The 15,512-nt window shown below is 35.1% G+C and overlaps 1 protein-coding gene across 1 annotated transcript; it reads left to right on the top strand.

The window, feature by feature from the left end:
- Nucleotides 1–14,786: 14,786 nt before the first annotated feature.
- Nucleotides 14,787–15,290, top strand: LOC136041375 (segmentation protein fushi tarazu-like). The gene has a single exon (XM_065726030.1). It carries the CDS (start codon nt 14,787–14,789, stop codon nt 15,288–15,290), a length of 504 nt encoding a protein of 167 aa, XP_065582102.1.
- Nucleotides 15,291–15,512: the final 222 nt, after the last annotated feature.

Below are 15,512 nucleotides of genomic sequence, written 5' to 3'. Positions count from 1 at the left end.
GAAAGTTATGGTCCCATCCTCAATGCCTCACTCTTTACGCTAAAGTTTTACTCTTTGTCATAACTCTACTTTTTAAAACCATAAATAAGGGGTATGAGACAGCCCCTTTCAACCACAAATTATTCCGTATATGAAAGGGCCTCTCCCATCCTCAACGCCTCACTCTTTACGCTGAAGTTTTGCTCTTCTTCGCAGCTCTACCTTAAGAAAATAAAAGCTTTATCGTAAAAGTTGAGGATGGAACAGACCCTTTAAAATACCGCTTATAAATTCAGCTTTCACTTAGTGTAAGGCATCAATGACAAATAAATAGGTAATTTTACAAACGTTTTTCCAATATTTTTAGAATCACCGTCGTGCGCTGGCAAAGTTTTATTTCATGATTATCATTTTCTAATTATTAGATTTTTATTATATTCCAAATAGCATAGATTTTACTCCATTAAAAAAATGTATTTCGGAGACTTAAATTCTTGTTATGCTTGGTCAAATTGAATCGAAAATTTGCTGTCAAAAAAGATATTGCCACTGATATTTTACAATCGTATCTTAGTTTAGAGATCAGTAAGTCATATATGTATTGTTAGCTCTTTTATCCTTTTTTTTGCTATTTTTATTTTTTTTTTTCAGAATATTTTCAGGTGAGAATTCTTATCGTCCTTTCACGTTTGTTCATTGAGAAATTTATACAAGATGTTGTCCATAACAAGCTGAGTTTGAAAACCTAGCCGAGATAAGAATGACATACATACCTAATCCAGGGTGTTTGACCCCCCCCCCATTATATCAAAAATGAGTGTAAATAAATTTTTGATAAGTTTTTTCTTAGTTATACCACCACCACGTGCAAAAATACTTTTGTACCTCCCCTCTCCCCCTTGAAAAAAATCTTGTGTACAGCCCTGTCGGGCTCACACTAACTTTAAGACTTTTATGCCCAAATATGTTCCTTTATTTAAAGTTTGTCTTGAGTCATTGATTCATCCAACCCTCTCTATACATTTTATGCTATTATATACAAATCTATCTTTCTCGAAAAGGCTATATTAAAATTAAGACCATCATAATAAAAGCCTATAACAATTCGAACTTGAAACAACCAGACAGAATAATGAAACCCCAAACGAAGAGAAAACAAATAAGCAATCATAGCAAACAATCAGACAAGTGTCACCATATAAATGAATATATAAATAAGAAATGACTAAAATCTAAATTGAATATGCAAATGAATCTTAACATAAACAGGAAATGTGTTACTATAAAAAATAAATTAAACCTAATAAATCTTAAAACGAAAAAACTTACTTTGATATAGAAAAAAAGCTTAAAACGAACAAAATTCGCAACAAAAAGAATTTGGTAACTGTGCCCTTCCCTAAGAGTAGAACCATAAAGCCTATTGCATTATTGGCACTAAACTGAAAACGAACTATATTACAAATGTTCTCTTTCGTACTGAATACAATATTGAAAATAAAACACAAATTGCAGTGAAATTTTTTTTTTCAACTAATGAGACTTAGTAATTGATTTCATTGTAGATCAAATTCTAGGTTCTGCTCGTTTTTGACTGCCAAAGTTTCAAGTGTTTTACAAGTTCCGAATTTCAAAATCATTTTTTTTTTAAATCAAAGTATAAACAATAGTTGATAAAAGTAACAAAGTATCATAGGCAGCGCAATAGTGCTGCCTATGTAAAGAGCGAAGTGGGTAAACTACATTATTTACTTATGTGTTTTCTTATTTTAGACCAGGACGTTGTCGTAAAAATTTTAAAAGGGGTTAACTCGATCAGAAATTACAAATTCTAGGGATCTATCTAAAAGTCAAATGTGATTGGATTGCAAGTAGCCTGTACCAGTCATTTCCCCAAACACATCTGATCAAAAGTTGTATATGGGCAATTTGTTCAGCGTAATTGAAAGGCCTAGAAATTATGTCTTTGAGGGTGACAACCCCTCTACCCCAAGAACCCTCACAAAGTGAACCTTTCATAAAGTGTTGATGGGAGTTTTAAACTGAATCAAAAAGTGTTAAGATTATATGAGTTGTATAAAGGGTGTATATCAGTAGATTAATATGGATTGTTGGCGTATATCAGTAGATTAATATGGATTGTATAAAGGGCGTAAATCGGTAATAATTGCAGGAGAGGTGTTAGAATATATGTAAAAAGCAGTTTCAAGGTAAGCACTTTGATTCCTTCTTCCCATTGCTGTGTTTGGGTTGAGAACGTCTGGGTTAGACTGCAGTGTGGTAATTCTACAATGGTTTTCGGAGTGGTTTATCGTAGTCCTAATACTCCCTCTTGCCTTGAATCAGAACAGTATCTTGCTAATATCATTTCTGATATTATCAAAGACTCTTGCAACCAACATGTGGTGATTCTTGGAGACTTCAATTTTCCCGATTTTAATTGGGTTGATGGTTCTGGTTTTTCATCCAAAGAACAGGAATCTCCATTTCTTACTTGTCTGTCTGAACATTCGCTGTTCCAAACTGTTGACCAACCTACACGGTATAGAGATGGTCAACACCCAACATACTGGACCTAGTTATTCTTAATAATCCAGATTTGTGGACTAAAAATGAATTTCTTGCCCCTATTGGTAACAGTGATCATGCTGCTATCCTCACAGAATTGCGCTTGTCGACTACTCAACCACTTCCTAAACAACACAAAGTTATTGATTACGGGCGTATCTCTGAGAGACTTGCTGACTTTGATTGGGATACCATATTCACTTCAGATATCGAAGAATCTTGGCAGAAATTCAAAGCTGTATTGCTAGTTTTTGAAAAAGCTCACACTAGAACATTTTGGAGGAGACTGGCAAAAACACTACCCTTCATGACTTGTTTAACTAGCAAACTACTGAATAGGAAGAATCAAACCTGGAAACACTTCAAAAAAAAGAAAACAGATGCAAACTATCAGAAGTATCAAAAGGCACGGAATGAGGTCACCAATTCCATCAAACAACTGAAGAAGAGACATGAAGAAAGGTTAGCTGAAAATATAAAAAATAATCCCAAGCTGTTTTGGCAGTATGCTTCTGTTAAATGTCGAAATAGGCACTCTGTCCCTGATTTGACTCATCATGGTCAGACAGTTTCAGACCCAGCTATTAAAGCCAAGATCCTAAATAACCAATTTGCATCGGCTTTTACGTCAGAAACTGCTGGCAATCTCCCGGCTCCCCCCTCATATATTGTTACTCAACCAATGCCACCTCTTGAGCTGACTGAGGAGTCTGTTATGAAACAGCTAGCTTTGTTGGATGTAAATAAATCTGTAGGGCCAGATGGCCTCCACCCGCGTCTCTTGCATGAGTGGAGAACAGAATTAGTATACCCACTCTCAAAACATTAGACTATCTCTTGATAGCTCAAAGCTTCCTGCTGAGTGGAAAGTGGCATATATTACCCCCATTCACAAAAAGGGAAGGAAAGATTCTGTGGAAAATTACCGGCCTATTAGTATTACCTCTGTTGTTGTTAAGCTTCTTGAACGTATTGTCAACAAAGCAGTTATTGGGCATCTTGATCGGAATCATCTTCTTAACAGCTCTCAACATGGTTTCCGATGCAACAGATCAGTTGAAACTAATCTGCTTGAGTCATAAGACTATATTACAAAACTACTGGAGTTGGGAATCCATGTTGACATGATCCTCCTTGATTTTTCAAAAGCATTTGACAAAGTTTGTCATGGGAGACTTGAGCTTAAGCTACAATCTATTGGTTTGGAGGAAAAAATTCTTAAATGGATTCTGGATTTCTTGAGGAATCGTGTTCAGCATGTAAGACTGTTTGATGAAGATGGCAATCCTATTCTATCCTCCTCTCAGAATGTTATCAGTGGGGTTCCACAGGGTAGTGTTCTTGTCCCCACCATGTTCAATATTTTCATAAATGATGCTCCTCTAGCACTTAAAAGCAGGATGACGTTATATGCTGATGATTCCAAAGTAATTGGTCCAGCTAGCACTCTTGAAGATACTTCCCAACTTCAAAATGACCTTGATCTCCTTAGCGTGTGGGCGAAATCTTGGCTACTCACTTTCAATGTATCACAATGTCATGTTTTACACTTTGGGCACAGGAATATCAATACAACATACTCTCTTTACGGTCAGCTCCTTTCTCCAGTATTGGAGGAACGTGACCTAGGAGTAATTGTTGACAATGATCTTAAATTTAGCAGTCACGCAAAGAAGGCAGCAGCATCAGCTAACTCATCACTAGGGCTCAAAAAATGAACCATTTCCTCCCGTTCTCCTAAAATTCTGAGCCTTTTGTATAAAGGACTTGTTCGGCCGAGGCTTGAGACAGGCATGGTCCTTGCATCCCCCTTTTTCAAAAAGGATGCTAAAATTCTTGAAGATGTCCAGAAAAGAGCTACTAAGATGGTGAGTGGACTGCATGAGCTCCCTTACCCTACAAGGCTCTGCAAGCTGAAACTCCCAACTCTGGTTTATAGAAGAAGACGGGGTGATGCCATTATGGTTCATAAACTTATTAATACAAAGGCAGTTCCTGGTCTTCTTCTTCTGGCGTCTCAGGATTCTCGTACAAGGGGACATAACTTGAAGTTATCCAAGCATTTCTCTTCAAAGCGGCAACGCGCTCATTTTCTTACCAACCGTGTTGCCAACCTTTGGAACAAATTACTGCCAGATACCATTGCTGCCCAAACCACAGACAGCTTTAAGAACCATCTTGACAACGAATGGTCAAAAAAAGATTGGAAGTATAACTGGGAAGCACTCAAATCGGAATCAGCAACATCAAACCACTAGTCAAGTGTATGTATTCAACTATGTGTCATGTGTTATCAACTCTGGAGCTTCTACAAGGAAAAATCCATATATTGCTCCAAGCTGCAATTTAAGGTATAAAGGGTGTACATCAGTAGATTAATTTGGATTTTTTGGCGTATATCAGTAGATTAATATGGATTCTATAAAGGGCGTAAATCGGTAATAACTTGTAAAAAGGCTGATAACCCCAATGCCTTCTCAAGACTAGAGAGTGCAATATAAAGTTCAGTATTTGGTACTATACAAAAAACGAAATATATTTTAGATGTTTTCGCTAATTTTACTTTAAAAAAAAAATTAATACTTTATGGAATAAAAATCAGTATATGTAAATTAAACTGACAATCCACGGTCAATTGTTATCTGTTTGTTCATTTTTTTTTAGTAAAGTACAAATTATTTTCTTGTCTTGAAAAAGAATGGGGGTCATCAACTTTACTTTGCTCAATAACTCAGCTAATCTTGGTCACTTTGAGTTTGACTAGGCATTTTATTGTAAATTCTGTTTTTTTATGGGTTCCATTGATTTATTGACAGTGATTTGTGGTAGTTTTATCTTCGAAAGATTATTTACCTTTATTTCTGCTAATTTTAGCTTAATTTAGATGTTTGATAAACTCTTTTTGTGGAATTTCCTCTATTAATCAAAGAAAAGAAAGAATCAAATTAACAACAGACATTTTACATAAGCTACAGCCCTTGTCCAATAAATCAAAGTTACCCTGTAAATCAGTAAAACTAAGGATCAAAGCAAACGAAGTATCAAAGCAGCAATAAGGAACATGCGCAAATCAAATCCCTTTCTCCACGGGCTGGGAAGGCGATTAAGTCCATAAAGCGTACTTACTAGGTTTTTGGACTATTTTGAACAAAAATTATATTTTGGGAAAATAGGTCACAAAAAGATGGCTTATTAGCCCTCCAATCACTTCTGACTCTTAAAAAGGAGTTGAACTTTCATTACTTAATCGAATAAGGTATCTCCAAAGGTTACACGTTCAGAACTGGACTGGATCCACTCTCTTTCGGGGAGTTAGGGGGGCTCCAGCGCTTTGGCAAGAACGGCACTTCTGGACGTGCTTTTTCTTAATGTCTATATATCTGAAGATACTGAAATCAAGTTCGATTATTGTAACCAAGTTAAATGTGATGGCAAAAGAAGGTGGAAATTGAATTTTTCGGGTTGAATTTTTTGTGACACACTACATTGATACAAAATTATTAAAACTTGGAATTTCAAAATTTTAATGAGTCACTTAAAGCATTTTCTTAATTATTCAAATTAGGATTGGATTGGGCACGGGTGAAAGTGACGGATTAAACTTTGCCCCGAATATTTGAGAATAATTGTTCAAGTTTAAATTGAAGTTAAATGAGAATAAAAAGCGTTTTATAGAACTATAAAACTTTAGTGGGAAAAAAAGGGTTTGAGAAATTTGTAGCCCCCCTCTCTTTTTGTATCAAATAGTTCCTACTTGTTATAAGTTGCAATTCTGCTCTAGACGTTTTTTTGGCATACAATTTTTTTCAATTAAATTAATTTTTTTTTTAAGAAACTCAATTTTTCTTAATTAAAATTCAACTTGCCTATGCAGTCTACTGTATGGAAAAAGTTTAAGCTTTTTGTCAAGATATTTCTAGTTTGTGCTGTATCCCGGTAGTTTGAAGTGGGAGGCAAAAAACTGGCAATAACTTCTGATAACCCAGAAGATTAAAACTTTCAATTTGTATGTCAAAAGGTTGCACAGTGGCTTCTGGGTTAATCTGGTAATATAAAACCCAGGAATCAAACCGGGCTACAGCAACAACTTGCAGCGCAGACAAAAAGACCTTAGTGTTCAAGAAGTGTTGTTAATTTAATTTCTTTTTTTTCTATTGTCGCAAATAAACCTTTTATTATATTTTCTAGTCCGGAAAATGAGAAGATATGCTGCCACATGTGTTTATAAGGAGCCAGAGCGGCAAGTTTATATGTATGTGAACCAAGCATGAAAAATAAAAACAAATTTGTATATCAATTTTTTGCAGATTTATTCCATATAAGAAGGGTTGCCTCCCCCTCAATACCCTTCTCTTTCAACTAAGGCTATCAGCAATAACAAAAAACAAAAAACTTCCTATTCAAATTAAACAGCCCCCATGATTCAGTTTTAGTATACAGTCGAACTTGAGCGTAAAACATATGAAGGGGACCCTTCATATGTGGAATAATTCCAGTTCGTTTTTCAAATAATACCAGTAGACCTGTTTCACCCTAAATGAAATATGTCCCTTTGTAGGGATTTGTAGGATTTGATAATTTTTGTAGGCTTCAATATAGTCTATCCCATATAGTTAAACTCAAAAAATTAAATTTCAACTTTATTTTGACATCACGTTTTACTTGGGTATAATAATCTAATTTAATGCCACTATCTTCAGATATATAGGCATTAAGAAAAAGCTCTATGGGCCTTCAATTGGTATCCTTGACCTGACATATTTTCCGTCTATGCTAATACATAATCCCCTGTGGGCATATATGAACTAAAATACCATAAATTAATATCAAAATCAATTCAAGCCGGAAACACATAGTTAAAGGCGGAGTTGACGGATATGTTTCAAATATAAATAGTTTTGAATAAATATACTATTCGTAGTTTAACTTTTGATACGAGATGGATAACACTTATGCAAATGTGCCTTTTAAGCAATATGCTTCTCCATTGACCGAGGATACCCTTAAAGATATTATACAAACTACAATATTCGATGACCGAACGGAAAAAAACGGTTAGTCATTTTGATTGATTTATTTGATTGTTTGATATATAAATATATATATATATATATATATTCTTACGTATCCTTGATTTTTGTTCAGTGGGTTGGAAAAAAACTTTTTACGAGTCGGACTCGTACAATACAAAATCGTTTATTTCTCTATTTTATCAAATTAGAGTTGTATTGGGACTTTTATTAGTTGTTGCCAGTTTGTCAGTTTAATTGACTGGGAAATAGCAAAAACTGTCGAACTCCTTGCACTGTTTAAATGCAGTAAACTGCATGGTCAAGCGTAATAAAAATGAAATAAGAAAATAGTTGTTTTTTCTAAGAAAAAAAAAACGAAGTAACCTTAAAAATTATGAACTATATGGTGTACCCGCTTTCAACCCCTTACTTTTTTTTACTAAGATTATATCGTGCTTTGAAAAGTTTCTTATTCACATTTTACTACCTTTTGCGTTTCTTCAACTCTGGGTTAACTTGGAAAAAATTTAAAACTTTACCTTTAACCGACTAATAGAGGGATCAATCTTAGATAAGGGCATTAAAAAATAAAGCATAATAAAATTAAAATATATATGGAATAAAAGCCCCCTGTTAAAACTTGCCCCTCCTAAACCTTGGAGAAGTTTCTTTGTGCCGCTGATGGCCTTAACCTCTCTTTTTATGTTATGATATCAAGCAGTTCGTTGTAACGAGCTGTAGTAAGGGCCGACCCGGCTCAATAGTAACCAAAACTCTAAACAATGGAAGTTTCATACCAATAGCTACATCAAAAGAATCGCATTTTAATGCTGATTTTAAATATATAAGTTTCATCAGGTTTAGTCTTACCCATCAAAAGCTACGAGCCTGAGAAAATTTACTTTATTTTAGAAAGTGGGGAAAAACACCCCCTAAAAGTAATAGAATCCTAACAAAAAGCACACCATCAGATTCAACGTATCAGAGAACTCCATTGTAGAAGCTTCTATCTACAAAAATGTGGAATTTTGTGTTTTTTGCCACAAGCCAGATCACAGATGCGTGTCTATTTGTTTGTTTGTTTTTGTTTTTTTTTTCCAGGGGTGATCATATCGACCAAGTGGTCCTAGAATATTGTGAAAAGGTTCATTCTAACGGAAATGAAAATTTCTAGTGCCCTTTTTAAGGGACCGAAAAAATTGGAGGGCACCTAGGACCCCTCCCACGCTAATTATTTTCCCAAAGTAAACGAATCGAAATCCTGAGATAGCCATTTTATTCAACGTAGTCAAAAAACCTTTTAACTATGTCTTTGGGGACGACTTACTCCCCCACAGTCCCTTTGGGAGGGGCTACAAGTTACAAACTTTGACCAGTGCTCACATGTAGTAATGGTTATTGGGAAGTGTACAGACGTTTTCAGGGGGATTTTTCGGTTAGGGGAGGGGCTGAGAAGAGGGGTATATGTTGGGGGAACTTTCCATCGAGAAATATGTCATGGGGGAAGAAAACTTTTATGAAGGGAGTGCAGGATTTTCTAGCACTATTTAAAAAAAAAACAATGAAAAAATAAATACGAAAAAGTTTTTTGAACTGGAATTAAGGAGCAGCATTAAAAGTTAAAACGAACATAAATTATTACGCATATGAGGGGCTAACCTCCTCCTAATACCTCGCTCTTTACGCTAAAGTTTTTTTAGTAATTTCAACTATTTATTCTACGGCTTTTGTGATTCAGAGGTCATTCTTAATGAATTGGGACAAAATCTAAGCTTTAGTGTAAAGAGCGAGGGAGTGAACTCCCACATATATGTAATAAAAATATAAGAATACAAAAGTTCGTTACGTAAGCTAATTTATAAGTTATGTATAACTTTTACTAATAAAAACATTCAACACTTCTTTTTAAAACAGTAAAAAACTTTTGCATAAAGAGCGGAGTGTTGGTCTATGGGCCTTCAATTGGTATCCTTGACCTGACATATTTTCCGTCTATGCTAATACATAATCCCCTTTGGGCATATATGAACTAAAATACCATAAATTAATATCAAAATCAATTCAAGCCGGAAACACATAGTTAAAGGCGGAGTTGACGGATATGTTTCAAATATAAATAGTTTTGAATAAATATACTATTCGTAGTTTAACTTTTGATACGAGATGGATAACACTTATGCAAATGTGCCTTTTAAGCAATATGCTTCTCCATTGACCGAGGATACCCTTAAAGATATTATACAAACTACAATATTCGATGACCGAACGGAAAAAAACGGTTAGTCATTTTGATTGATTTATTTGATTGTTTGATATATAAATATATATATATATATATATATATATATATATATATATATATATATATATATATATATATATATTCTTACGTATCCTTGATTTTTGTTCAGTGGGCTGGAAAAAAACTTTTTACGAGTCGGACTTCTCTATTTTATCAAATTAGAGTTGTTTTGGGACTTTTATTAGTTGTTGCCAGTTTGTCAGTTTAATTGACTGGGAAATAGCAAACTCCTTGCACTGTTTAAATGCAGTAAACTGCATGGTCAAGCGTAATAAAAATGAAATAAGAAAATAGTTGTTTTTTCTAAGAAAAAAAAAAACGAAGTAACCTTAAAAATTATGAACTATATGGTGTACCCGCTTTCAACCCCTTACTTTTTTTTACTAAGATTATATCGTGCTTTGAAAAGTTTCTTATTCACATTTTACTACCTTTTGCGTTTCTTCAACTCTGGGTTAACTTGGAAAAAATTTAAAACTTTACCTTTAACCGACTAATAGAGGGATCAATCTTAGATAAGGGCATTAAAAAATAAAGCATAATAAAATTAAAATATATATGGAATAAAAACCCCCTGTTAAAACTTGCCCCTCCTAAACCTTGGAGCAGTTTCTTTGTGCCGCTGATGGCCTTAACCTCTCTTTTTATGTTATGATATCAAGCAGTTCGTTGTAACGAGCTGTAGTAAGGGGCGACCCGGCTCAATAGTAACCAAAACTCTAAACAATGGAAGTTTCATACCAATAGCTACATCAAAAGAATCGCATTTTAATGCTGATTTTAAATATATAAGTTTCATCAGGTTTAGTCTTACCCATCAAAAGCTACGAGCCTGAGAAAATTTACCTTATTTTAGAAAGTGGGGAAAAACACCCCCTAAAAGTCATAGAATCCTAACAAAAAGCACACCATCAGATTCAACGTATCAGAAAACTCCATTGTAGAAGCTTCTATCTACAAAAATGTGGAATTTTGTGTTTTTTGCCACAAGCCAGATCACAGATGCGTGTCTATTTGTTTGTTTGTTTTTGTTTTTTTTCCAGGGGTGATCATATCGACCAAGTGGTCCTAGAATATTGTGAAAAGGTTCATTCTAACGGAAATGAAAATTTCTAGTGCCCTTTTTAAGGGACCGAAAAAATTGGAGGGCACCTAGGACCCCTCCCACGCTAATTATTTTCCCAAAGTAAACGAATCGAAATCCTGAGATAGCCATTTTATTCAACGTAGTCAAAAAACCTTTTAACTATGTCTTTGGGGACGACTTACTCCCCCATAGTCCCTTTGGGAGGGGCTACAAGTTACAAACTTTGACCAGTGCTCACATGTAGTAATGGTTATTGGGAAGTGTACAGACGTTTTCAGGGGGATTTTTCGGTTAGGGGAGGGGCTGAGAAGAGGGGTATATGTTGGGGGAACTTTCCATCGAGAAATATGTCATGGGGGAAGAAAACTTTTATGAAGGGAGTGCAGGATTTTCTAGCACTATTTAAAAAAAAAACAATGAAAAAATAAATACGAAAAAGTTTTTTGAACTGGAATTAAGGAGCAGCATTAAAAGTTAAAACGAACATAAATTATTACGCATATGAGGGGCTAACCTCCTCCTAATACCTCGCTCTTTACGCTAAAGTTTTTTTTAGTAATTTCAACTATTTATTGTACGGCTTTTGTGATTCAGAGGTCATTCTTAATGAATTGGGACAAAATCTAAGCTTTAGTGTAAAGAGCGAGGGAGTGAACTCCCTCATATATGTAATAAAAATATAAGAATACAAAAGTTCGTTACGTAAGCTAATTTATAAGTTATGTATAACTTTTACTAATAAAAACATTCGTAACAAATTAAAAATTCTAGTTGCCTTTTTAAGTAACCATAAACGGAGGGCAATTAGGCTTCCTCCCCTGCTCCTTTGTTTCTCATAATCATTCAATCAAAACTATGAGACAGCCATTTAGCCAAAAAAGATATATATATGCAAGTTTCGTTATAATTATTCCTCTGTGGAGAGCCAAAATCAAAACATGCATTGATTCAAAAGCGTTCAGAAATTAAATAAAGAAATAAAAAAGTTTTTTTTAACTGAAATTAAGAAGCGACATTAAAACTTAAAACGAACAGAAATTACTTCGTATATGAAAGGGACTGCTTTCTCACCAACGCCCAGCTCTTTACGCTAAAGTTTAACATTTTCTCTCAACACTTCTTTTTAAAACAGTAAAAAACTTTTGCATAAAGAGCGGAGCGTTGGTCTTAACGCTCAACGCTCTTAACGTTAAAGTCTTTATTATTTTGAAGAGTAAATTCGTGACATACAGGCAAACTTTAGCGTACAGTTTATTTTTAATTCATAGGATTAAATATAAAAAAAAGTCATTTTAAATGAAAGTAAGGAGTGATATTAAGACTTAACACGAGCAAAAATTATATCGTATATGAAATAGGATATCCCCTCCTTAACGCCCCTATCTTAATGTTAATATTTTTATCATCTTGAAAAGTAAATTCGTGACATACAGTCAAACTTTAGCGTAAAGAGCGCGGCATTAAGGGGCCCTTTCATATACGGAATAATTTCTGTACGTGTTAGGTTTTAATGTCGGTCCTTACTTTCACTTAAAATCAACATGGTTTTCTTTATTCAATCTCTGAACGTTTTTATATTAATGCAGGTTTGGAATTTGGCTTACCGTACTTGAATAGTTTAATTAAATTTGAACATTAATTATATATTTTTTATAAAAAATTCTAAAAAATATATATCTTTTATAAGAATTTCTCCATAGAAAAATTCTCCCACGTAACTTAAATTAGCTTAAACAAATATAACTTAAATAACTTAAACAAACTATTGCTTATATCGGATATTATTTTAAACAATTCAAACTTTAGCATAATGAGCGAGGTATTGACGAGGGGGAAAAGTCCCTCAAATAACTAATATGAGGGGTTCTCCCCCTCGTCAATACCTTGCTCTGTACTCTAAAGCTCGAATTTTGATCCAATTCTTTAAGAATGACCCATGAATCACAAATGTTGTTTAATTAGAATAAATAGCTCTTTGGAAATTAGTAAAATACCTAAAAGAGCGCTCTACCATAGACCAGATTTTCTTCGCTCGGCGAATGATGGAGAAGTATACGATATCTAGTTCGCGAAAGAGCTGCTACTACTCTTCATTGATTTCAAGCAGGCTTTTTACCTGATGTGGTGAGATGGATTATGGCAAATCCTGCTGCACTGAAAACATAGTCCCTGATAAGAACCATATATTCGCATTTCGTCAGCCGAGTCCAAACGCCCGAGGGATTGACAGAGGGGTTTCTGACGTCGGCGGACGTTCTTTAAGGTTGTCTCTTGTCACCCCACCTCTTTAGCATATTCCTCAACGCAGCGCTATCATTTGCCAAGACTATTGACGGTGCAGAAATTGAAGCGAAGCTTATCGATAAATTGGCATACGCAGATGACATCGAAAAATTCAATAGTCAAGAGTACCTACTGCAAGCTGACACCGACGAACCAAGACCAAGGTTATGCGGGTGTCTAGAGACCTTACTTCAAGAAACGTGCAGCTAACAATAAAATGAGAGCCAGTTGAAAATGTTGACTCCTTTGTCTACTTAGGGAGCCTTCTAACTTCTGATAACGACTGCCCGAAATCGATCAAATGAAGACTTGGCCTGGCAGGCGCCTGCTTCAATAACCTCTTCTGCCCAATCTGGAAAAACAAGACTCTGTCAACTTCTCTGAAGGTGCAACTCTTCAACTCTCTCATAATCCCAATTGCTTTATACTCAAGCGAAACTTGGTCAATAAAGGCTGATGATGAGCGAAGAGTCTCCGTGTATGAAAGTAAATGCCTTAGACGCATTGCAGGGATCGCCTACATTGACCGAGTCTCAAATGAAGACCTCTGAAAAATACTCCGTTGTCCCCGCATCATCAAGGACCGGGTCAGAAGTCAACAAATCCACTGGCTTGGCCATATCCAGCGAATTTCGGCCAGCCAGCTCCCAAAAATCACATTCGAAGGACGGGTTCACGGCACGCGCCCCGGAGGCCAACCTCGTAAGAGACGGACCGACAACTTCCCGACCAATAACCTACCCCAGCTACTTCGTCTAATGCCAGATAGATCGAAGTACCGTCGCCACATTCATCATTTGTTCAGAAGAGAATAAGCCCCACAACAGCCACAAAGGCCGGACGAGACTTAAGTCAAGTAAGTCAATGGGCTAAGATCATAATTTTCAGCCCTTCCCCCGATCACTTTACAGGATTAAGTTGTCCTCAAAGACATAGTTATTAGATATTTCGACTATGCTGAACAAAATGGCTATCTCAAAGTTCTGATCCGGTGACTTTGGTAAAAAAGAGCCCGGGAGGGGTCCTAGTTGTCGGCCGTATTTTTCGACATTTAAAATGGCACTAGAACTTTAAATTTTCGTTTGAATAAGCCCTTATGTGAAATTTCAGGAATACTTGATCGATGCAATTTCCCCTCGAAAAACAGACAACAAATAAACTTACAGTCGTGATCTTTGTTCCGGTAAAAATACTAAATTCCACATTTGTGCAAATAGGAGTTTGAAACCTCTATAGTGTGGTCCTCTGATACGCTGAATCTAATGGTGTGATTTTCATTAAGATATCATGACTTTTAGAGAGTATCCCCTTTCTTTAAAAAATAAGTTAAATAATACATACTATATATATATATATATATATATTGTTTATTTCACTAGAAAACAATTTTTACAAATTTTTTGACAGAATTATTTTTAAATGAAATTTATTTTATTGATTTTTTGTAGGGAAGGAAATCCCTTCCAAAAGGTTTCGCACCCATTATACAGAAAAGCAACTGCTTGAGCTTGAAGCGGAGTTCAAGAAGAACATCTACATCAGTAAAAATCGAAGAATGGAACTGTCACATTCTTTCCAAGTTAGTGAGCGAAAGATAGCAATTTGGTTCCAGAATCGACGATCAAAATTAAAAAAGAATCAACAGACTTTAAAACCTTCAGAAAAAGTTACTATTAACGGAAGTACATCGTATCAACCAAGCACACAGTATGTCAACAATTTTATATTCCCTTTTTCTGTGCCTACTAATTTACCAGCCCCTATGACAAACACAATCCCCGAGTCAGTTAACCAAGTGAAAAACTATGCATTTGATGCTTTTAGTCCTTCAAGTATAGGTTTTCCTTTGACAAGAACATCAAGTGACCAAGTGAACCAATCTACTCATAATCCTTACAATTTCTTATATCCCTCCTTTCCACCCACAGGCATGCCTGTCCTTACGGAAAGCAATACAACTTGGATGGAAAAAAATGTGGTGGCTGCAAGCCATCAGTGTCAGTGGCCTAATACTGAAATCAATTTAAATGAACAATCCTATTTCTACAACAATTTCTGAGGTATGTTGTTCTGTTCTGAGGTATGGTGACGTAGTTTTACTAATACTCTATATATGTTTAAAGTTTTTGATTGTTTTTGTTAATATATTTGACGATATTTTGTAAAATTTTGCAAGAAGTGAATGTACATCTTTTTAAAATAATTAAATTATTTTTTATATACCAGACTGCTTGTTCCCCTTTTAATTTAAGATACAGAAGTTGTTGTTTTTAACATTTTA

This window comes from Artemia franciscana, unplaced genomic scaffold, assembly GCF_032884065.1.
Source record: "Artemia franciscana unplaced genomic scaffold, ASM3288406v1 PGA_scaffold_171, whole genome shotgun sequence".
Taxonomy (NCBI): domain Eukaryota; kingdom Metazoa; phylum Arthropoda; class Branchiopoda; order Anostraca; family Artemiidae; genus Artemia; species Artemia franciscana.
Note: the sequence above shows the minus strand (reverse complement) of the source record. Positions and strands in the feature narration are given on the sequence as shown.